The sequence below is a fragment of the Capra hircus genome, chromosome 1 (genome assembly GCF_001704415.2).
Source record: "Capra hircus breed San Clemente chromosome 1, ASM170441v1, whole genome shotgun sequence".
NCBI classification, from domain to species: domain Eukaryota; kingdom Metazoa; phylum Chordata; class Mammalia; order Artiodactyla; family Bovidae; genus Capra; species Capra hircus.
The window spans coordinates 130520045-130544982 of record NC_030808.1 but is presented as its reverse complement, the minus strand read 5'-3'; the positions used below and the strand labels follow the sequence as shown (position 1 = coordinate 130544982).

General features: G+C 39.2%; 1 protein-coding gene across 1 annotated transcript; it reads right to left on the bottom strand.

Moving 5' to 3' along the window:
• Nucleotides 11025–23515, bottom strand: DBR1 (debranching RNA lariats 1). The gene is made up of 8 exons (XM_005675520.3): nt 23178–23515; nt 22206–22330; nt 19832–19912; nt 17729–17814; nt 16415–16639; nt 12786–12866; nt 12387–12532; nt 11025–11915 (listed from the first exon to the last, which is right to left on the bottom strand). The coding sequence occupies exons 1-8, from the start codon at nt 23372–23374 to the stop codon at nt 11222–11224; spliced, it is 1635 nt and encodes a 544-aa protein (XP_005675577.2). The 5' UTR covers nt 23375–23515; the 3' UTR covers nt 11025–11221.

Here is a 24938-nt window from a genome sequence, read left to right as displayed (position 1 = left end):
GTCGCAAAGAGTCAGACACGACCCAGCAAAACACTTTCGTAAATTTAGATGCATCCATAGGGTCGCGAAGAGTCGGACACAACTGAGCGACTTCACTTTCACTTTTTACTTTCATGCATTGGAGAAGGAAATGGCAACCCACTCCAGTGTTCTTGCCTTGAGAATCCCAGGGACAGGGGAGCCTGGTGGGCTGCCATCTACGGGGTCGCACAGAGTCGGACACGACCGAAGTGACTTAGCAGCCTCAGCAGCAGCAGCAGCATACAATGGAATTGGAGGAGGAAATGGCAAACCACTTCAGTATTCTTGCCTGAGAAATCCCATGGACAGAGGAGCCTGGTGGGCTACAGTCCATGGTGTCACAGAGTCGGACACGACTGAGCACACACACATACAATGGAATAATGAGCTTCCATAAAAAAACAAGGAAAACATTTTATATATAGACATGGAATCATCTCCAAGATATATACTTTAAGTGATTTAAAAAACACGGTAAAGAAGAGAACCACTATCATTCTTAAAAGAAAACAAAGCAATCAAATGACTCAGAAATAGAGACACAAAGAGATTTTTCATCATATGCACCTAGTACTATTGGAATTCAGTTCTATATGAATATATAAGCAATTCCCCCAAAAAAAGTTTGAGTAAGAGCAATTGAGTATCCCAACAGAGTGATGAACAGATTTTATGATGAGGGTTCAAAAGTTTGATACAACTACTAGTGAAGAATTCAGGAAATCATCAGGAACTTCCTATCTTGGATTCAGTAAGTCGATAGGTAGAGAAGTCCAAAGTGGACAAAGGAAAGCAACTGAAATGCTTTGGAATCCTTTGATATTCTTCCCTAACCTTGCCTCAACAGACTGGTTCCAAATTGGGAAAGGACTACGTCAAGGCTGTATAGTGTCACCCTGCTTATTTAACTTATATGCAGAGTACATCAGCAAAATGCTGAACTGGATGAAGCACAAGCTGCAAGCAAGATTGGCGGGAGAAATATCAATAACCTCAGATATGGAGATGACACTGCCCTTATGGCAGAAAGTGAAGAGGAACTCAAGAGCCTCTTGTTGAAAGTGAAAGAGGAGAGTAGAAAAGCTGGCTTAAAACTCAACATTCAGAAAACTAAGATCATGGCATCTTGCCTCATGACTTCATGGCAAATAGATGGGGAAACAATTGAAACAGTGACAGACTCTATTTTGGGGAGCTCCAAAATCACTGCAGATGGTGACTGCAGCCATGAAATTAAAAGACACTTGCTCCTTGGAAGAAAAGTTATGACCAGCCTAGACAGCATATTAAAAAGCAGAGACATTACTTTGCCAACAAAGGTTCATCTAGTCAAAGCTATGGTTTTTCCAGTAGTCATGTATGGATGTGAGAGTTGGACTATAAAAGAAGCTGAGTGCCAATGAATTGATGCTTTTGAACTGTGGTGTTGGAGAAGACTCTTGAGAGTCCCTTGGACTGCAAGGAAATCCAACCTGTCAATCCAAAAGGAAATGAGTCCTGCATATTCTTTGGAAGGACTGATATTGAAGCTGAAACTCCAATACTTTGGCCACCTGCTGCGAAGAACTGACTCGTTTGAAAAGACCCTGATGCTGGGAAAGATTGAAGATGGGAGGAGAAGGGGACGACAGAGGATCAGATGGTTGGATGGCATCACCGACTCAATGGACATGAGTTTGAGTAAGCTCCGGGAGTTGGCAATGGACAGAGAAGCCTGGCATGCTGCAGTCCATGGGGTCACAGAGAGTCGGATACAACTGAACGACTGAACTGAACTGAACGGAACCTTTCCTCTTCACGTTTTATACATTATAAATAAAATACTGGTCACATCAATAATACATAACATTCTTTCTTGTTACCATAGTTTTATATACTGTTAGGAGCTGATTCTGAATCTTCTTTATAATTTCAGTACAATAATTTATATTAAAATTTAATTTGCCAACATTTGTTAAATTCCCAGGATGGAGTCAATATTTTCTCCCAGTGGTTTGGGATAATTGGTAGCTGTTGATACAGCAAAAATTTACATCTTTACAGTGTTAATTTATCACATCTGGAATCCTAGACCATTCTCTTATTCATTTAAATCTTATTTACTTTAAAACAGTTTTCAGTTTTTCCCTACTGAAGCCTTGTGCAATTTTGATAAACTATTTCTCATAAGTGTTTTCACTTTTCTTGTTGCTATGCTGTTATATCTGTGTATCACTTTTGCTTACTGATTATTGCTGTTTTAGAAAATAAATACTGGCCGTCTGGTGGTTAAGACTCTGTGTTCCCAATGCAGGGGAGCACAACTGGAGAAGTGGGATCCCACATGCCACATGGCCAAAACAAGTTTTTTTAAGTGCTGTGATTTGTAAAGTTTTCTTTGAACTAGCAACTTTCATTGATCTTGTTCACTTCTATAAATCTTTCTATTTTGCTTTTTTCCTTTCTGTATAGATGATCTAGCTATAGATGGTCTGAAAATAATGATGTTTCCTTTTAAATTTTCATATATTTTTTCTTTTTTTAAAGATACATCTATTATTTTACATCTACTTAAAGCAAAAATATACATTCATTTGCTTATCATTTGTTATATGGCAAAGCCTTTTTATTTTTATATAATTTTTAAAGGTTACTTTCCATCTACAGTCATTATAAAATATTGGCTATATTCCCCATGTTATACAACCTTCCTTATTTAATAGCTTCAACCAAGACCCTGGTCATTTATATTATACTGTGAATATATCTGTCCTTTTGATTTGCTCTTATGGTACAGTGTTCCTCTCATTTGTCACACTGCCATAGTTGGAACTCTGTTATTGATGTGATTACTTAATTAATGTTAAATTCCCTCATTGTACTTAGAGCACCATGAAAGCTGGAGTTATAACCAGGTGTAGTGACTGGGACATATTTATCTCAATAAATATTTCTTGAATGAATAAATAAATAAATGGCATATGTTGATAAAGAAATGCATAATAGATGACCTGACTTTTCTTATTTTGCTTTTTCTTTGCCTATTCCAGTTAGAACCCCATTAACATCCAAGAGCATATGTATCAGTCAGGATATTTGCATTGCAAGCACCAAACGTCATACTGACTAAATTAAGTAAGTGGAGAATTTAGTGGAAGAAGATCAAATAGGGGGTTGGGATTAGAAGATGAAAGGAAAGCTGAAACACTAGGTTAAGAAAAGAGCAATTCTGAGGGTGTGGAGCAGATAGTAGAAACTGCTCCAGAGTATTGTCTGGGTACTGCCATGGGAACAACTATTTTCTTCCTTTTATCTCTCTAATCAAGAGCCATATTCCAAGGAGGGAGCATCCAACTAGTGTAACTGGAGTCATATGACTGCCTTCAGACAGGTGAGGGCAGGGCACCAGTGCAGTAGTGGTGATCCCCAAAGAAATAACGTGTGGTGCTACTACCAGAAAGAAGAAGTGATGCTTGCAGGCCATAAATCAATGGTCTCCACAACGTACAAGTTTTGGGTGTCTACCACTTTAAAGATCTACCTGCAATATCACCATTTCAGACACTAGGATTAAACAGAAGCTAACAAAAAGAGTTGGGAAAGAAAAACAAAAAACAGAGTTGGGGAGGGAGTAACAGGGTAAAGAGGCTCAGGACTGAAGGAAGACATCTCTGAGTACACCTTTTAAATATAATTTGACAACTACATTAAGGTGTCACCTTGCACTGGTCAGAATGGCCATTATCAAAGTCTATCAGTAACAAATGCTGGAGAGGGTGTGGAGAAAAGGGAACCCTCCTATACTGTTGGTGAGAATACAAATTGGTGCAGTCACTATGGAAGACAGTATGAAGGTTTCTTAAAAAACTAAAAACAGCCACATATTATCCAGCAATTCCACTCCTGGGCATATATCCAGAAAAGATGAAAGCTCCAATTCAAAAAGATATATGTACCCCAATGCTCATAACATCACTATTTACAATAGCCAAGACATGGATGCACCCTAAGGGTCCATCAACAGATGAATGGATAAAGAAGATGTGGTGTATATATACATATATATATAATGGAATATTACTCAGCCACAGAAAAAGAGTGAAATACTGCCATTTGCAATAAGCAGATGGACCTAGAGAATATCATACCAAGTGAAGTAAGTCAGACAGAGAATGACAAATGTTATACGATACTACTTATAAGCAGAATCTAAAAAATAATACAAAGTAATTTATTGACAAAACAGAAACAAACTCACAGATACAGAAAACAAATTTATGTTTACCAAAGGGAAAAGGAAGGAGGGGGAGGGATAAATTAAGAGTATAGGATTAACAGTTACACATGACTATATGTAAAATAAATAACAAGGATTTACTGTATAGTACAGGAAACTATATTCAGGAAACTATAACCTACAATGGAAAATAATCTGAAAATATATATATATATACAAATCACTTTGCTATACACCTGAAACTAACACAATATTGTAAATCAACTACATTTCAATTTAAAAAAAAAAGTTTTGACTTTTGAGACATGTAAATGTTTTACAAATTCAAACCTAAAAGAGAAACAAGAAAGCAAGGGAGTGAAATTTTCCTTCTCATACAGAAAATATACACTGCTCTCTACACTGATTTTTTTTAACTTAATCTAACCTAAAATTTACTCTGTATCAGTTCATGAATCTCCTTTTTTTCAGTGTACAATTCAATTGTTTTTATATTCACAGTATATTCACAGAGTTGTGTAACTGTTACCATAATCTAATTTTAGAACACTTCTGTCACCCCAGAAAGAAATCATATATCCATTAGCAGTTATTCCTCATTATTACAGACTCCATTCCCCAAGTACTGCTGCTGCTGCTAAGTCACTTCAGTCATGTCCGACCCTGTGTGACCCCATAGACGGCAGCCACCAGGCTCCCCCATCCCTGGGATTCTCCAGGCAAGAACACTGGAGTGGGTTGCCATTTCCTTGTCCAATGCATGAAAGTGAAAGTGAAGTCGCTCAGTCATGTCTGACTCTTAGCAACCGCATGGACCGCAGCCTACCAGACTCCTCCTTCCATGGGATTTTCCAGGCAAGAGTACTGGAGTGGGATGCCGTTGCCTTCTCTGCCCCAAGTACTAGGCAACCAATAATCTACTTTCTGTTTCTACGGATTTGTCTATTGAGGGCATCTCATATAAATGGAAATCAATTAACAAACAATTCTCTTTGTATCTGGTTTCTTTCATTTATCACAATGTTTTCAAGTTTCACCCATGTTGTAACATATGTCAGTACTTCATTCCTCTTTATTGGTGAATAATATTCCATTGTGTCAATGTGTACTTTCTGTATTCATTCATCAGTTGATGGACATTTGGGTGATCTCTACTTCTGGCTATCATGAATAATGTTGCTATAAACATTTGTGTACATGTTTTTGTATTCCACATTTTTTGTACTACTCTCTCAAACTTTTATTAGTGAAACAGATTTTTTAAACTTTTTATTTTACATTGAAGAATAGTTGATTAACAATGTTGTGTTAGTTTCAGGTGTACAGCAAACTGATTCAGTTATACATATACATGTATCTACTTTTCAAATTCTCTTCCCATTTAGGTTGTTATATAATATGGAGCAGAGTCCCCTGTGCTATACAGTAGATCTTTGTTGGTTATTTATTTTAAATACAACAGTGTGTATATGTCAGTCTCAGGCTTCCCTGGTAGATCAGTGGTAAAAAACTCGCCTGCCAATGCAGGAGATGTGGGTTTGATCCCTGCATCAGCAAGATCCTCTGGAGAAGGAAATGGCAACCTGCTCCAGTATTCTTGCTGTGAAAACTTTATGGACAGAGGAGCCTGGTGGGATACAGTTCAAGGAGTCACAATGAGTCGGACACAACTTTAGTGACTAAGCACACACAGAATGACATGTCAATCTCAAACTCCCTAATTACTATCCCCTCCCTCCAACCATAAATTCATTCTCTAAGTCTGTGAGTCTGTTTCTGTTTTGTAAATAAGTTCATTTATATCATTATTTTACCTTTTCTATATAAGCGATGCAATATTTCTCTTTGGCTTATTTCACTTAGTGGGGCTTCCCTGTAGCTCAGCTGGTAAACAATCCACTTGCAATTCAGGAGACCCTGGTTAGATTCCTGGGTAGGGAAGATCCTCTGGAGAAGGGATAGGCTACCTACTCCAGTATTCTTGGGCTTCCCTGGTGGCTCAGTTGGTAAAGAATCTGCCTGCAGTGCAGAAGGCCTGGTTTCGATCCCTGGGTTGGGAAGATCTCCTGGAGAAGGGAACAACCTACTCCAGTATTCTGGCCTGGAGAATTCCATGGATGAACGTGACTGAGCAACTTTCACTTTTCACTTCATTCAGTATGCCAGTCTCTAAGTCCATCCATGTTGGTGCAAATGGCATTATTTCATTCCTTTTAATGGCTGAGTAATACTTTACTGTATGTGTACCACATTGATTCTTTACCATCTGAGCCACCAGGGAAGCCTCTGTATCTATTATATAGATGCAAAAATCCTCAACAAAATACTAGCAAACCGAATCCAACAACACATTAAAAGGATCATACACCATGATGAAGTGAGATTCATCCCCAGGGATGCAAAGATTTTTCAGTATTTGCAAATCAGTGTGTAATACAGTATATCAACAAGTTGAAGAATAAAAACCATATGATCATCTCAATAGAGTCACATTCTTTTTTAAACCTGTGTATTACTCCATTGGGTATTTGTTCAATCAGTCCTCTCCTGGTGAACATTTAGACTGTTTCCAATAGTTTGTTATTACAAATAATGCTACAATGAATACTCCTGTGCTTATGCTTCCTTTTATTTTGAAGACAGAATGGCAACCCACTCAAGTATTCTTGTCTGGGAAGCCCATGGACAAAGGAGCATGGTGGGTTACAGTTCACGGGGTCACAGAGTCAGACACAACTTAGCGACTGAACTACATCTTTAGGCTGACCTATCCTACAAGTGTAATTACTGGGTCTATAGAGAGTTCTTTGTACTTTGCAAAGATGAGCCCTTTATCTGTGCTATGAGCTGTAAATATGTTCTTCCATTCTTGTCATTTACCATTGTTTATGGTGTTTTGTTTGCCATGAGAAAGGTGTCTATTTTTGTATATAGTCACATCTGTCAGTCTTTGTTTCTGGATTCAGAGTTACAAAGGTTTTCCTCAGTTCCAGACTTTAAGAAATTGTACCCATGTTTTCATCTGATATTTTTATGGTTTGATTCTTTACATTTCTCTCTCATATTTTGGGATTGAATTTTGCTATATTAAAAAAAAAATGTTTCTTTCCAAGTGGATATCCAGAGATCCAATCTTACTTATTTAAAATGTCATCTTTTTCCTCACTGATTTGAGATGCCACTTGAATAATATATTAAACTCTTATATATGTTTGGGCCTATTTCTTGTCTTTCTGTTCCACTGGCCTGTCCATTAAGGGAATAGCACCATGTTGTTTAATTAATATAGAGGCTTTATGGTATGTTTTAATAACTGATGTGGGCAGGATAGGTCCATTACTCTTTGAGGGGTGGGATTTTGCTATTTTAACTTATTTATCCATATGCACTTTAAATTCAACTTGTCTAGCTCCACAAAAGCCAACAAAAAAGCATGTATTGATTTCTAACTAATGCTAAATTTATGTATTGAGAATTGTCATCTTTATAGTATTATCTATCCAAGAATAAGAGATGGTTTTGTATTCAAGTCAACTTTTGCATTTTGGGGGTACATTTTAAGTGTTTCATTGTAGGCTTTGCACATTTCTCATTAAGTGTTTCTTTTTATTGTTTTGCTTATACCATGCCACTCATTAGTAATTTCGTATGTGAAAACCGTTGATTTGCATGTTAATTTTATCTTATTACTTTGCTGTACTGCTTTATTTACATATTACTTTAGTGATGTTGATATATTTAGTTTTGATATTCTGATGTTTTGCTATTCCATGGAAAGTCAGGTCATCCATATAAAGATGTTTCCGCCTTTGCAATTCTGATTCCCCTCATTGTTCTATCTGTTTTGCTCTTTTCACAAATATTATAATGTAATGGAGATAGTAGGTATCTTATTCCTTGATTTTGTTACTTTCCTTTGATGGGAATGCTTATAGTATTTCCTTGTTAAACAAGATGCTAGATTTTACTTTTTAAAAAATCAGTGTTCACCTTTGTCAAAGGCCTTTTCATCATCCATGATCATATTTGTCCTTAGATCTCAATATTATTGTGTAAATCTGTGAACAGACTTCCTAATATTGAACCATCTTTGTATCAGTCATGCTGTATCTTAAAAATGTGCTATAGATTCTGTTTATTAATATTTTATTTAGGACTTTACTTAGGATTCGATATTCATATGTAAGATTGGTTTGTAGTATTTTTGTGCAATCTTTGTCAGATTTAGGTATCAATGTTATATTAGCTTCATGAAAAGAAACTGAATTTTCTTTCATTTTCTATATTTTGGAACATTTTACATAATGTTAGGGATTTCCCAATCTTTAAAAGATTTGGTAGTTTCTCCTGAAACCATATAACAAGTAGTCCCTTGATAACTCTATTCCTTCTCCAGAAATTATTCACTTTCTGCCTTTACTAGGATTTCAGTAAATTCTATTTTCCTACAAAATTAATCATTTACTTATCAAATTCACTTGTACCAAGCTGTGTAGAGTAATCCTATTAGTTTGAGTATCCTGTTTCAGTGGCCATTTCTCCCTTTTATTTATTCTTTTGGTATGTGTGCTTACTCTTTCTTGATTGGGTAAACTAGGGATTATCTTTTTTTTTTCTTGAGAAAGAGCACTTATCAACTCTATTATTTATTTTACATCTAATTACTTTCTGCTTTAAACTTTATTAAAAATTTCTGAAAAAGAATAATTGTCAGTTTATGGAAATTCAATTAAATCAGTGATGGGGAAAATCCATAGTTTTTAAATATTTTATGTGATAATTAAAATCAGTGAATTATTCAACTCAAAAAAGAAAGTAAACAAGAAGATGGAAAGCAATAAAGATAAAACCCCCAAAGTCTAAGACATTTTTCAAGTCAGATGTTAACAAGACGGAAGCCAAATGCCAGCACATTCTCCTAGATTAGCTCCTGAATTTCAACTGCTGTGGGAGGATGGGATCCTGGAACAGCCTTTGGGTTCCATGAGTTCTGACCCAAGGGCTGGGTGACGATATCCTCTAACCAGAACAGAATGCGGCTTCTCCACATGGATCTTTATACACTCTTTAATATTAGTAACCTGTTATGTAGCATGAGAGGCAGCACTGATGCAACTTGATCCCTACTAATAACTTTTGTCTTTTTAAATGTGGTGTTAGATCATACATTTTTCAATTTTTTAAATTCAAGTAGTTGATTTACAATGTCATGTTAGTTTCAGGTATACAACACAGTGATTCAGTTTTGCATATATATATGTTTCCCTTGTGGTTCAGCTGGTAAAGAATCTGTCTGCAATGCAGGAGACCTGGGTTTGATCCCTGGGTTGGGAAGATCCCCTGGAGAAGGGCAAAGCTATCAACTCCAGTATTCTGGCCTGGAGAATTCCATGGACTGTAGAGTCCATGGGGTCACAAAGAGTCGGACACAACTGAGTGATTTTCATTTCACTTCATGTATGTACATACATATACATATATATTCTATTTAAAATTCCTTTATAGGTTATTACAAAAATGTTTTCTCAATAATTTTATTTTTGGCTGTGAGATCTTTGTTGGGCCGGCTTTTTTCTCTAGTTGTGGAGAGTGGGAGCTACTCTATAGTTACAGTGCAAGGGCTTCTCAGTGTGGTGGCTTCTCTTGTTGCAGAGCATGGGCTCTAGGACACACAGGCTTCAGTAGTTGCGGCTCCCAGGCTCTAAAGCATAAGCTCAATAGTTGTAGCACATGAGCTTAGTTACATTAAAATTAAAGTTAAATATAATATGTAAATGTCAACAGGTTTAATCTCAACAAATAAGTATACGATTTTATGTTTGCCAATGTTGAATACTTACTTCCTGAAATCTTATCTACCCTCTTCATTTTCAATTATATTTGAGACATTAATGGGGAAACAGTGGAAGACTTTATTTTGGGGGGCTCCAAAATCACTGCAGATGGTGACTGCAGCCATGAAATTAAAAGACGCTTACTCCTTGGAAGAAAAGTTATTACCAACCTAGACAGCATATTAAAAAGCAGAGACATTACTTTGCTAACAAAAGTCCATCTAGTCAAAGCTATGGTTTTTCCAGTAGTCATGTATGGATGTGAGAGTTGGACTATAAAGAAAGCTGAGTGCCAATGAATTGATGCTTTTGAAGTGTGGTGTTGGAGAAGACTCTTGAGAGTCCCTTGGACTACAAGAAGATCCAACCAGTCCATCCTTAAGCAAATCGGTCCTGAGTGTTCATTGGGAAGGACTGATGTTGAAGCTGAAACTCCAATACTTTGGCCACCTGATGTGAAGAACTGACTCACTGGAAAAGACCCTGATGCTGGGAAAGACGGAAAGCAGAAAGAGAAAGGGATGACAGAGAATGAGATGGTTGGATGGCATCATCGACTTAATGGACATGAGTTTGAGTAAACTCCGGGAGTTGGTGATGGAGAAGGAGGCCTGGCGTGCTGCAGTTCATGGGGTCGCAAACAGTCAGACACGACTGAGTGACTGAACTGAACTGAAGAGCTGACCAGAGAAAATATTTATAACAAATGAAAAGAGAGCACATATAAATATAGATACAATAATGACAACTCTGTAAAAAAATATATAAATATGCCATATTTTATACACCAAAATACTTATAGTGGTAGTAACTCTCTGAAGGCAAGAATCCTTGTCTTACTCATCCTTGTAGTGCCATCTTATAGAACAGTACCTGGTACAAAGTATGTGTTCAGTAAGTGCTTGCTCAAAAAAAATTAAAGTGAATAAGTTCTCAGAAAAAGGGGTACTCAATCAAGTAAATATATGAAATTTTAATATCTTTTTCATCTGAAATATACAAAGTTCTAAAGATAAAGTCTATACCTAACTAAAATCGTCTTATGTAACTTCATTATTACAAACAAGTCTGGAGTCAAAGATCCAATTCTAAAAATATAGTCTTAAAAATCATGTATCTACACATATAATACTAAGACGAGTAAACTGTCTCAGGCTGTATCATTATCGTCCACTGCGGCATAGATGGCTTGATTCCTTCTCTTGATTTTCTTTCTTTGTTCAGGTTCATGTTCATCACTCAGCCTCTTCAATGGCACCGTGGTTAAGTCCTTTCCATCCCCCACCTCCACAGGGTCACCAGAATTCCCCTCCTTGCACACTGGGGAACCTGAAGTATCGTCAGAAGATACAGTCATGGAACTTGGCAAGATCCTGATGTCAGAGAAGCTTGCAGAAAAGTCAGAAGCTTGATCAGAAGACGGTTCTACAGACGGTGTATTCACGTCACTGTGTGCACTTACAATACTATCATCATACTCCTCTTCTTCATCTAACATGATCTCATCTGGATTAATAGAGGACAGGGCAGATGTGTCTGTGTTATATTCACTAGGGTCTTCTCCAGAGTCATTACCCTCCACGTCATCCAGCCCTTCATAGTCACCACACAAGTGCTGGTCTTCCTTGGCCTTCTGAAGCCTGACATTAATGTCTGTGATGCCAAGTTGGGCACAAAATTCAGTCGTCTGAGGATTGATCCTATGAACCAACTGCATCTGTGTCTGCGGCTTGCTAGGGTCATAACAAGCAGCTGTTATACTAAAGTTATTTGGAACTTTGAGGTCATGATTCAATCTCTCCAGTACTTCGTTAATAGCTTCTTTTGTCGCACTGTAATCCCATCTAAAAAGTCCAAAACAATAGCTTTTTACATTTTATCGACCTCAGCAATAAATAATGAGATCTAACTATGGACTGCAGGTGAAATAATTAAAAAATTAACCACATTTCAAAATTAATAAAATTATAGTTAACTTAGCAAAGGGCCATTTTTGAAATTAAAACAATTTTTAGAAAAAGCTGACCTTAACTCATGCCCTAAAACAAGTACAAATTATTTTAATGTGCAAACCAAATCTCCACCATCTTACAGTTTGATCCACTTATACACTTATTAGAGCTGGTGCTCAGCAGTCCATTTTCTTGGATTTCTTAGATGGAAAACATGCAGTTTTCATACCAGTCGGTAAACTCTGAATTGTTCTGATAGTCATTGAACAATAACTCCTTGGATTAAAAAATTATAACAAGGTGGAGGGGACAAAAACTGTGCATACATTGGAGACAGCAAATCCTAAATAAGGCCAGACCTACCTTGTATGCAGGCCATTATTCTCAGGCATATTCCACAGGCGCTCAGTCACATTAATAAGATCATCAGTAGCCCTGAGAACAGTGAGCCATTCAGCATCATATTCCAAGGAATCAGGAGCACTGGGGTCATGTTCTACTTCTATTACCTACAGGAAGAAATTGGTAATTTTAAGAAATACATATCTATTCTTATATTCTAGGAATGTCAATATAACCATACAGTTTAGGAATTTAATTTAGTAGTGTAAAAACATTAACGTAACTTAAACATTCCCAGAGAAATCTCAGAATATATAAATTACAAAAAGCAACAATAAATTCTGAAAGAATAGTTAGTAATTTTTTTTTAATCATTGGAAGAGCAAACTACATGGCAAAGTTATTTCATTTTCTCTTTACCTGAAGAAAGTCTCTGTGTGGTAAGCACTTGTCCAAGGCTAGAAATTTGGTTGCTTTGGTTGACTGTCCTTTATCCATGGTCTAGAAAATATGAACCATGATTTAATAAAGAATGTTAAAACATCACCTCAGGTGGGTGGGGTGGGGAGGGAGAGGTCATATGTATACCTATGGCTGATTCATGTTCATTATGGCAGAAACCAACACAACATTGTAAAGCAATTATCCTCCAATTAAAAAATTTTTTTAAAAATCATCTCAGGCAAGTCATACATTGAATAGGATAGAAATAATCTTATTACCCATACCTCTAAGTTGTGTGCTAAAGGAACAACTGTTACTTTTCCAAAACAAGTTAGCTCTATTTCTACTTGTACAATGGTAAGCAAGGCACTTAAATTCTCTGGGTTTCAATTTCTTTACAAGAGGACTTCCCTGGTGGTCCAGTGGTTAAGAGTCTGCCTGTCAGTGCCGGGGACACAGATTTGATTCCTGGTCCAGGAAGATCCCAGATGCCACAGAGCAGCTAAGCCGGGGTGCTACAATTACTGAGCCCACACACTGCAACTAAAGCTGTGCACCGCAATTAGAGAAGTCCAGGCAAAGCAACAAGGAGAAGGCAATGGCACCCCACTCCAGCACTCTTGCCTGGAAAATCCCATGGACGGAGGAGCCTGGTAGGCTGCAGTCCATGGGGTCGCTAGGAGTCAGACATGACTGAGTGACTTCACTTTCACTTTTCATTTTCCTGCATTGGAGAAGGAAATGGCAACCCACTCCAGTGTTCTTGCCTGGAGAATCCCAGGGACGGGGGAGCCTGGTGGGCTGCTATCTCTGGGGTCGCACAGAGTCGGTCACGACTGAAGCGATTTAGCAGCAGCAGCAGCAGGCAAAGCAACGAAGACCCAGCACAGCCAAAAGGAAAAAAAGTCCTTATAGTAGTCACAGCAGAAAGTAATGGTGGTAATGATAATGTTAAAGCAAATAATACACACAAACCAAAGCATATAACACAAAGGTTAAAGACCAGACAAGAGATGAGTTTAAAAGTAAATTGGCAGAGCTAAAACCATAAAACTTGTAGAATAGGAAAAAATTTTTCTTGCCCTGGGTTAGGCAAAGATTCTTAGATATAACACCAAAGTGGATATTCACCAATAAAAATGAAAGAAATAGTGACACACGCTACAAGAATGATCCTCAAAGCAAGTAAAAGAGAGAAATCAGAAACCAAAGACTATTTATTTTATGATTCCACTTATATGAAATGTTCAGAAAAGGTAAATCCACAGAGATAAAAAGCAGTGGTTGGCTGGGGCTGAGGGCAGGAACACAGATTGACATGAAAGAGGCATAAAGGATCTTTTGGGGTGATGGAAATGTTCTAAAATTGGATTATATATGATGTTTGCACAACTCTGGAAATTTACTAAGAATCACTGAATTCTACACTTAAAACAGGTGAATTTTTTGATATGGAAATAAAAATCCAATAAAGCTCTTTTTAAAAAGTGAACTGGCAGAAAGCAACATCGGGGATCACAAAGATGAAAGTCACACTGGAAGAAGTAAAAAGTGACTCACTAAGAACAGCAGTGAAGCAAGCTCTTGGACGCCCTGCTGAGAGTTTTGATTCCGTGGTGGGAGGCACAGAGACTACCGGCAGATCGGGAAGCAGGGCGGTTCTAAGGAAAGGTGATCTCTGGTGTTGGTTAAAGAGCTCAAACAGAAGACTGGTGAAGTCAGAGATGCCAAGAAAAAGGGGATCAAACATAGCTTTAATTCAGAGACCCAAGCTCCTGAGGTTGATACCAGAAGACTGAGTTGGGCAGGTGGGGGCGGGGGTGGAGTATCAAGTCAGGTACTTCAGTAACAGTCCAAGAAAGTCACAAGCCCAGAAGAGATTAACAGCGATGCGGGGCAGGTGACTGACAGAAACAGAAGACTTGGAGGTGAGGATAATCACGCTGGCAACAGCCCAAAGGAAAACGAAAGAGGTCACCTCGCCTCCTTCCCCCAGTGAAGCTGGAGTGTGAGAATCAGAGAGGGCCCACAGGCATGTTTTCAAACAGAACCTTCCAGACTGTGTTTGAGGAGCATCACTGAAGTACACCTCTACCACTGAAGAGGATTTGGTCCAGTAAGTTCAAGAAGTGCTGCACACCCCCATCCCTGATCCTGGAGAAAGGTGATGCCCATTAGGACATTAAAGACTCTCAGGTTGACTTCCCAGGTGGTCCAGTGGTTAAAAAATCCACCTTCCAATGCAGGGGACACAGGGGTTAGGGTTAGGGCAATAAGCTCCCACATGCATGGGGCAACTAAGCCCACGCTGCAACTACTGAGCCTGAGAGCACGCTCTGGGGCCCATGCACCATAGCTAGAGAGATGCCCAAGTGCCACGCACAATCCCACATGTTGCAACTAAGACCCAGTGCAGCCACAGAAATAACAAAGATGCTCAGAAATTCTAGAGAAGCTTCTGACAAGGTATCTCTGTTAACCCAGCATTTTCTAAACATTTTCCCTAGGGAATACTTTATGGGAAAGTCAGAATTAAGTCAGAACTGGAGGTGAAAGGAAGAACCATGTATTTCCATAATAGCCTAGCAACAGCACCCCACTCCAGTACTCTTGCCTAGAAAATCCCATGGACGGAGGAGCCTGGTGGGCTGCAGTCCATGGGGTCGCTAGGAGTCAGACACAACTGAGCGACTTCACTTTCACTTTTCACTTTCATGCCTTGGAGAAGGAAATGGCAACCCACTCCAGTGCTCTTGCCTAGAGAATCCCAGGGACAGGGGAGCCTGGTGGGCTGCCGTCTATGGGGTCGCACAGGGTCGGACACAACTGAAGTGACTTAGCAGCAACAAAGTCTATATTATCTACCTGCCATTAAGCACAATCAGCTATGCAGCTACTCAAGGAGCACTCCGGGAGTTTTCCTCCCTCTGTCGCTAAATCCTGATGATTACGCTTCCAAAATCTCTCTGGAGTCTGCTTCGTTCTGTGTTCCCTCTTTGCCATAGGTTAGAACCTCATCTTTTACTTACATAGCCCCCTCTGTCTCCCACTTTACATTACTCCAACCCACACACAAAACTGTTGCCAAACTGATCCTTCTGAAATGAAACTCTGATGTCATTATCTCCCAACTTTCCCAAACTCCAGAGCATGGCTGGAAGGCAGCTATGATCTTTCTCCAGCTTTCTCTCTCCCTGTGCCTCAGCCCCAGAGACCAACTACGCTTCCCCAAAGACGCCACACTCTCAGACTTACAGCCTGTGCACACACTGGCCCCTTGGCCTATATTACCCTGATAACCTGCTTCTTCCTGGCAACATCAATTCCTTTAGAAAACCTCCTCTATCCCTTCATCTCTCTGTCCACATCCCCATCTCACCATGGCCTGGTTTAGGTGTTCCCACAGTACACTAGCACTTTTGTCACAGACTTACTACACTATTCAATAATTGACTGCTTGTCCCTTCTCCCGATTGGATGCTGAGTTACTCACAAAAGGAAACTTATCTTTGATTTCTTTCGCTAACTTCCCAACTGTGCCCATGGTGCCCACAGATGTTCAGTAAGCGTTTATTAAATCAAAGAATAAACATTTTGGTTCCTACCTGGTGCTGCATCAAGGCTGCAAACTTTACGTGGAGGTGGGCGGAAAACCAGTAAGTAGGTTTTAAGTGCTCTAAAAGCTCGGAGGCAGCGGGACTTCCTAGTGTGTTATTTTCCACTTCTTGTCGGAAAAAAGATTTAGTCTTAAGAAGTTGCTTCTTGTTTCCATAATGATAGATACTTCTTGGCCAATCATGAGATAAGAATATGTCCATAGGCTGCTTCAGCTTTAACAGAAAAAGAAAAGAAAGCAAGCTATTAAAAAGAGATTAAACAAAAGGAATTCCCTGCCTTCCTTCGGCTACCACACCACTTACCCACGGAGTTCTCTAGATTTCAGTGTAATTCATCCTAGGGACACTTTGTTTAATGAAGTTACAGAAATACTGAGCTATTCACTCATTAAAGCAAAGAGAAATAACTTTCTCTCTACCTCATAAATGATCCTTATTTTCTATGGCAAAGCAGCTCAGTAGAGACACACTTTGATTAGACTGCCAGGCTCAGTTCAGCCTGGCAGACTCTACCACTGAACAGTGCGGGAAGTCTCCGGCAGGTGACTTTACCTAACTGAGCCTTGGCCTCTCACCCTTAGTGTGACAAAGTTGAGTAATATCTATCTCACAGAATCTGAGTGACATTTATATGAACTGTCACAGATGAAAATTGCTAGCCCAGTTAAGCACTGAAAAGTGAAAGTGAAAATCGCTCAGTCATGTCCAACTCTGTGACCCCATGGGCTACACATTCCATGGAATTCTCCAGGCCAGAATACTGGAGTGGGTAGCCTTTCCCTTCTCCAGGGGATCCTCCCAACCCAGGTCTCCCGAATTGCAGGCAGATTCTTTACCAGCTGAGCCACAGGGGAAGCCCAGGCACTGAATGGGATCACAAACAAAAACCTAGTTTCACCCACTCTCCACTTAAGCCAGTGTTTCAATATCACCTTCATGATTTTCCCATATCCTCTATTATCACTATTATTTTCTATTTAATATCACTATTTAAAATAAACAAGTAATACTTTCTGTAAACTATCACTTTTTTCCAATATGTATTCTTTAGCTTTACCTTAAGAAATAGTAGCTGAAATCATGGATCAAATATTTTATTATTAATCACTAAAATAAATGTATAGCCATTAAAAATTTATAAATGTTCATCTGGAAACCTCCTAAAACCAACTCAAGATCCAAATTTTAGAAATATAGAATTAAGCTCTTCTTAGAAGTAGTAGACTAAACTGATCAAAATACATTCTGGTACACAATTTCTTTACATTTTTTCAAGTCTGCCATAGTATAGTTTTTACATACCTGTTTTAATTTGTAGACTTCAATATTTCTCACATGATATATACTCCTTATTGTAGCTGCATTATAAGGGGGGCACTCAAAATGACCTTAAAGAAGAGAAGTTGTATTCAACTCCTTTAAATACTGAAAATATAAATACATACATATACTTCTCCAAAACTGACGTTTGTCAATACTTTTGGTTCTTAAAAATTTTATTTGAAAAACCCTGCTCTCAAAATGCTGGTATTTTCTAATAAGTAATTACAAAGTATAAATCTAAATGACTAGAGGGGCTTCTGATTTTTAAAATTAAATTATATTTAATTTTGGAATACACTGCTTATTCACATAGTGTAAGATTTGAAAGACACCATCTGAAAGGTATAAGGGAAGGCGAAAGAGTGAGGGAAGGATGGATGGGGAATTTGGCATATGGCATGTGGGATCTTAGTTCCCTGACCAGGGATTAAACCTAAGCCCCCTGCAGTGGAAGCTTGGAGTCTTAACTACTGGATCGCCAAATAAGTCCCTATATTCATGATATACTTAACCAGTTCCCATCTTTTGCTATTACAAAGAAGACTGAAATAAATAAATTTGTTTATATCATTTTGTACTTGTGGACTATATCTGTAGATAAATTCCTAGAAGTAGAATTCCTTAGTCAAAATACTTGTATAATTTCCACAGATATTACCAATTATCCTCCAAAGAGTGGTTTCTATTTGCATCTACACCTGCTACATATGAGGTGGCCTATTTTTGTAGACCTGTTCCAACAGTTTACAACAAGGAGCAGGGCAGCAAGGAACAGACTTGAATTTAACAGTTATACTGAGGATAACTGCCAATTTAATTCATGAAAGTTTAAAATCAATGGGAATCCAAGCTATTTCTTTAAAATCAAGGTATGATTCATTCAGATTCAGTGTGGTATACTTATACAATGGAATACTATTCACAAGTTAAAATGAATACAGTTATATGTATCAACATGGATTTCAAAAACATATAAACAAACGTGGCAGAAAAATATATGTAAAATGATACACTTATAATGAAGTTTAAAGCATTCTATATAATACAATGTTTAAAGCTATTAACTGATATGGTAATGACATAAAATAGTCAAGTGAATGATAAAAAACAAATTCAGAATAGTGACTGCCTGGTGAAGTAAGAAAGGAAAAAAAGGGAGAGATGGGATTGAGGACAGACAAACAATGAATTTTGATTGTATCTGCACTTTTATCAAAACTAAAAATGGCAAAATACCAAATAAAACTAAATGGTGGATACACAGAAGATACATTCTAATGTTCTGTATGTTTTCATATGTATATAATATTTTATAAATTTAACAAATCTATTCATAGAAGACGGAGAAGGCAATGGCAACCCACTCCAGTACTCTTGCCTGGAAAATCCCATGGGCGGAGGAGCCTGGTAGGCTGCAGTCCACGGGGTCGCTAAGAGTCGGACACGACTGAGCGACTTCACTTTCACTTTTCACTTTCATACATTAGAGAAGGAAATGGAAACCCACTCCAGTGTTCTTGCCTGGAGAATCCCAGGGATGGGGGAGCCTGGTGGGCTGCCATCTATGGAGTCGCACAGAGTCGGACACAACTGAAGCGACTTAGCAGCAGATTCATAGAAGAAATTCAATGAAAAAGTCAAACTATATACTCTGTTTAAGTTACTCTGTGGCATATAAGTTCTAAAGTTTAAAAACAATTCTCAGGGGACCACCCTAGCGGTCCAGTGGTTAAGAATCCACCTTCCAAAGCAGGAGACATAGGTTTGATCCCTGGTTGGGGAACTAAGACCTCACAGCCATGAGGACACTAAGCCGACAAGCCACAACTAGAGAAGCCCCCACAATGAAACTAGAGACATCCTCCCACCACAACAAAGACTAGCGCAGCCAAAAATAAAATTAAAACTTTAAAATAATACTAAAAATAAATAGGAAGAAATTAAAACAATTTTCAGAATAACAATACCCATTTTGCTGTACACCTGAAATTAATGTAACAATGTAAGTCAAGTATACCTCAATTTTTTAAAAAAGAATATAACATCTTTTGTTGTGTTTTTTTTAAAAAAGGATAATATTACCTTTTCGATAGTCATGAGATTTAAAGATACCAGAGATTCCACCAATCCTTACTCCTCGGTATTTTACTACTCCTGCCAAACCTGAAAAATTACACAATTAAATAAAATTACTGTAGGAAAAAGCAATCTCATTGCTAACTTAACAGTTTAGAAGTCAAGAATACCACTCAGTCCTAAAATTATGTGAAAATTAAGTATCATGATGAGGTTACCCTTTTGCATAGAAATATGCCAACAATATATAAGGTGGTGCTCGCTTCGGCAGCACATATACTAAAAATGGAACGATACAGAGAAGATTAGCATGGCCCCTGCACAAGGATGACACACAATTCGTGAAGCGTTCCATATTTTTAATGGAGTATTACTCAGCCATTAAAAAGAATACATTTGAATCAGTTTTAATGAGGTGGATGAAACTGGAGCTGATTATAGAGAGTGAAGTAAGCCAGAAAGAAAGACACCAATACAGTATATTAACACATATATATGGAATTTAGAAAGATGGCAATGATGACCCCGTATGCGAGACAGCAAAAGAGACACAAATGTAAAGAACAGACTTTTGGACTCTGTGGGAGAGGTAGAGGGTGGGATGATTTGGGAGAATGGCATTGAAACATGTATACTATCATGTAAGAAATGAATCGCTAGTCTAGGTTCGATACAGGATACAGGATGCTTGGGGCTGGTGCACTGGGATGACCCAGAGAGATGATATGGGGAGGGTGTTGGGAGGGGGGTTCAGGGTTGGGAATTCATGTACACCTGTGGCAGATTCATGTCAATGGAGGGCAAAACCAATACAGTATTGTAAAAAAATAAAATTTAAAAATATATATATATATAAGGTAGACTAGGGAGAGGGGACTAGAAGCAAATCAGGCAAGAGACTGAGCGGAGAGGGAGGAACAAATGAGACAGGATGTGTGAAGAGGGAAATTGTTTTGTTGTGTAGTCACTCCAGGACTCTTGCCTGGAAAATCCCATGGACGGAGGAGCCTGGTAGGCTGCAGTCCACGGGGTCTCGAAGAGTCGGACATTACTGAGCAACTTCACTTTCATGCATTGGAGAAGGAAATGGCAATCCACTCCAGTATTGTTGCCTGGAGAATTCCAGGGACAGAGCAGCCCGGTGGGCTGCCATCTATGGAATCGCACAGAGTCGGACACAACTGAAGCAACTTAGCAGCAGCAGCAGTCATTAAGCCCTGTTCAACTGTTTTGTGACCCCATGGACTGTGTAGACTTCCAGGCTCCTCTGTCCATATGATTTTCCAGGCAAGAATACTGGAGTGGGTTGTCATCTCCTTCTCCAAGGGGTCTTTCCTACCCAGGGATCAAATTCGTGTCTCCTGCATTGGCAGGCAGATTCTTTACCACTGAGTCACCTGGGAAGCTTGGTACCTAATGGAATATGGGGAGAGGGTGGGGGAAATAGGGAAAAATGTTCTATGATGGATTTATATGTTATAAACCTGAAACAAATTACAGGGAACACACAGGATAAAAGAAGTGCTAAACAACACGAGGGAATCCAGTCAGCTAAACCTAGAAAGCAGGAAAGTCTTACTGCCAGATAAATTCCCCATTTTCTTCAACAAATAAATAGCATGGGGCAGCCGGGGGGGGGGGGGGGGGTAACGGGGGGGGGCGGCGGAAAGTGACAAGGGACAGTTATGAGATTTCAGAATCATGACAATCAAATAAAATGCACAGACCTTGTTTGGATCCTATGTGAATAAGTCAGCTGTAAAACAGACTTCTTTGTGATAATCAGGGAAATATGAACATAAACTAGGTAACAGATAATAATAGATAATTGGTAAAATCCTGGTACTGTAGTAGTGGTATTTTTAAGTCTTCATCACTTAAAAATATGTGCTAAAGTATTTACAGGTGAAATAATCTGATGGCTAAGATTTGCTTTAAAATACTACAATCACCTCCTCCCACAAAAGAGTTTAGTGGGGAGTGGGTTAAAAGAAGGAACACAGTATGATAATCGTTGTTAAAGTGGTTAATAGGTACAGAGATTCACTATACTATTCTCTATTTTATGAATGTTTAATAATTTCCATTATTAAAAGTTTATTTCTTTAATAAGAGGAATAGGCAAAAATAAAAAGAATGCAAATAGTGTGGAAGCTCTTTGCAGTTACATTAAGTATTGCTTAAAGCACTAAATGATGCATGGGCATATTCTCAAGATTGCCTACTTATGTGAATTATTTTAGTTAAATTTTCATAATTAACTACTTAAATCAAGAGAGTCCCCAAACACCACACATCTCAAGATGCTAATCAACTGATATACAAATCCTGGCAGGCTCTTCCATGCCATCAGACCAAGAAATTAACCATAAACACATACCTAAATAATAAATGTTTGGTGCTACCCAGCCACCGTAGGGTAACTCTTGCAAATGATTTGAGGCTTCATGGTTTCCCCCAATGAAAATCGTGAGAACTGGGGCCTTTTTCTCCCCAGAGTAATACCTAGAACATAAGGTTAAAAGTTGTCAACTGGTATTGCAGAAAAGAGACACAGAGAAAAGCAAGTGGGCACGCCTATACAATTAGTCACAGCAGAAAAGCAAAATGATCTCAAGGAAAAAAATCTGAGCTCATCATAAAAACTTTAAAAGCTCTTTCTAAACGAATTCGCCATCCTTTTCCTTAAGAATGAAGAGCTGCCACTTTGGGTTTCAAGCCAAAGTATGTTCAGTGAGGTCAAAAACTTTTGTCGGTTCACTGTTAAAACCTTAGTTTCTAGAATGAGGACTGCGCTGTGCGTGCTGTGTTTAGTCCTCAGTCGTGTCCGACTCTTTGTGACCCCATGGACTGTAGCCCGCCAGGATCCTCTGTCCACGGAATTCTCCAGGCAATAAAGGAGTGAACTGCCATGTCCTCCTCCAAGAGATCTTCCCAACCCAGAGATCGAACCCAGGTCTCCTGCATTGCGAGCGGATTCTTTACCGTCTGAGCCATCGGACAAGCCCTGAACGAGGACTAGCACACAGCAAGGATCCAATAAAAACTCTTGGATCATTAAATGAACAAGTCTCAGAGTCTTATCAAGCAGTGAGGTAGAAGAACCTGTCAGTTTCTTTCTCCAGGTGTCCCTCTCAGGCTAAGATCCCTTTCGAAACAAATAAAACAGAAGAATGGAAAGAAGAAAAGTGACATTTACTAAGCGCCAGTTCATAGATACACAGCGTGAACAAAGGCGAGAAACGAGAACTAAGAGAGACAGCTGGTCAGTGGTAGGCAGACGGGCTTGGAACCCAGCCCCCACCGCTGGCTGCCCCACACCTCGTACCGCGGGCAGGGCCGCGTCCCTCACCTGTAGAAGGTTTGCATGTGGCGGTACTTGGGCGGCACGGCCATGCAGCGCAGGTCGGCCTCGTTGCGCACTGCCTGGAAGTCGCCGCAGCAGAGCAGAATGTCTATCCGCCCCGGGCCACGCCGCTCCGCCAGCGCCAGCGTCTCATAGATCTTGTCCAGCTCGCCGTGGCAGCAGCCGGCCACAGCCAAGCGCATCCTGCCGGTCCGTAAAGGGGAGCGCTGCCCGCCACCCCTTAACCAGAACCAGCCCAGGACAGACAGCGAAGACCAGAGTGAGATCAGCAGCCGGCCGCCTTTCCTGACATGCCGCCTCCTGCAATTGACTCTCCAGTAATATAATTCACTTCCGGTTTTCAAATCTCGCGAGAAAGGGACCGGACGGGCAAGATCCACTCAGGGATTCCAGGGAACTTTCAAATAGACTCGGATTTTGCTTGTCTCGGCGGGTTTTTGAGTCCAAACAGATTGACAGATGCTAGAAATTAAAACCAGAATAGTAAAATAAACATTCCCGAAAATAGTGTAGTTTGATAATATGAAACCAAACTTAGGGTGTACCCCTCACGGCAAAGATAATTGCCTGAAAATGTTTAGAAATTAAAAGGTTTCTAAAAGACACTACAAAATAAAAACAAATTTAAAATAAAACTTAAAAACCCACTGACGATTTTGAAATTATCTCTTCGAAGAGTTTCTAAAATTATCAGGTTTTTGGTTTGTTTTTTTTTTAAAGGGTTCCGGGGACTCTTCATTTTCCTACCAGTTGTTTGCATAACTAGACAGCAAACTCAATGAAAGCGAAGAATGTCTCGAAAACATCCAGGAGGGAAAAGGACCAGACTGACAACTGATGAATTAGTGGCCAAGGCAGAAACAGGTAAACAAATAAAACCCTTATGGCAAATTTAATCAAGAAAAGAATCGAACTTCCTGAGATCAAACCCGGGTTTTCTTGCATTGCCAGGCGGATTCTTTACCGTCTGAGCCACCAGGGAAGCCCAAGAATACTGGAGTGGGTAGCCTATCCCTTTTCCAGGGGATCTTCCCAAGGCAGAGACAAGTAAACAAATAAAGCCCTTATGACAAATTTAATCAAGAAATTAATCTAATCGAACTTCTCTGGTGATCCAGTAGTTAAGACTCTATTCTAACCTCTAACATGATGCATCAGCTTTACTTGTTTTTAAATTTCATAGAAATGTCAGTGTATATTATGTATTCTTTTAAGTCTGGCTTCTTTCACTTAGTATCTGTGAAATTCGTTCATGAATCTTATATAACCGAGCAGGAGGACACTATGGGGTCTTCCTAGGGCAGAGGACCACACCACCACCCCACCACCCCCAACCCCCATAATGTCCTCCACCCACACCTTGTTTGTAGAGAGGCTAGCCTCCTAGGTCTACCCCAAAATCCAAAGAATAAATTTAATTAAAGTGAGAAAATGTGGAAGCAAAGGGAAGCAATCAAACAAGACAAAATAATAATTGTTTAGCTGTTAAACAAAGTCAAGGACCTTTAGTTCCCCAAGAACTATTATAGATACTATCTTGAGCCATATCCTTTGAACTGTTTTACAGATACTGAAACCCTGGGTGGAAGAAGTTAACTGTATGCTGTCCACTAGCACAGAGACCTCAGGCTGGTTGGAACCAGAAGGTTGATGATATGTCTCTTGATTGCTTCACCACCAACCAGTCAGAATGTCCACGAGCTAATCATGCACCCCACAACCCTTTCCCTCATCCTGTCTTTAAAA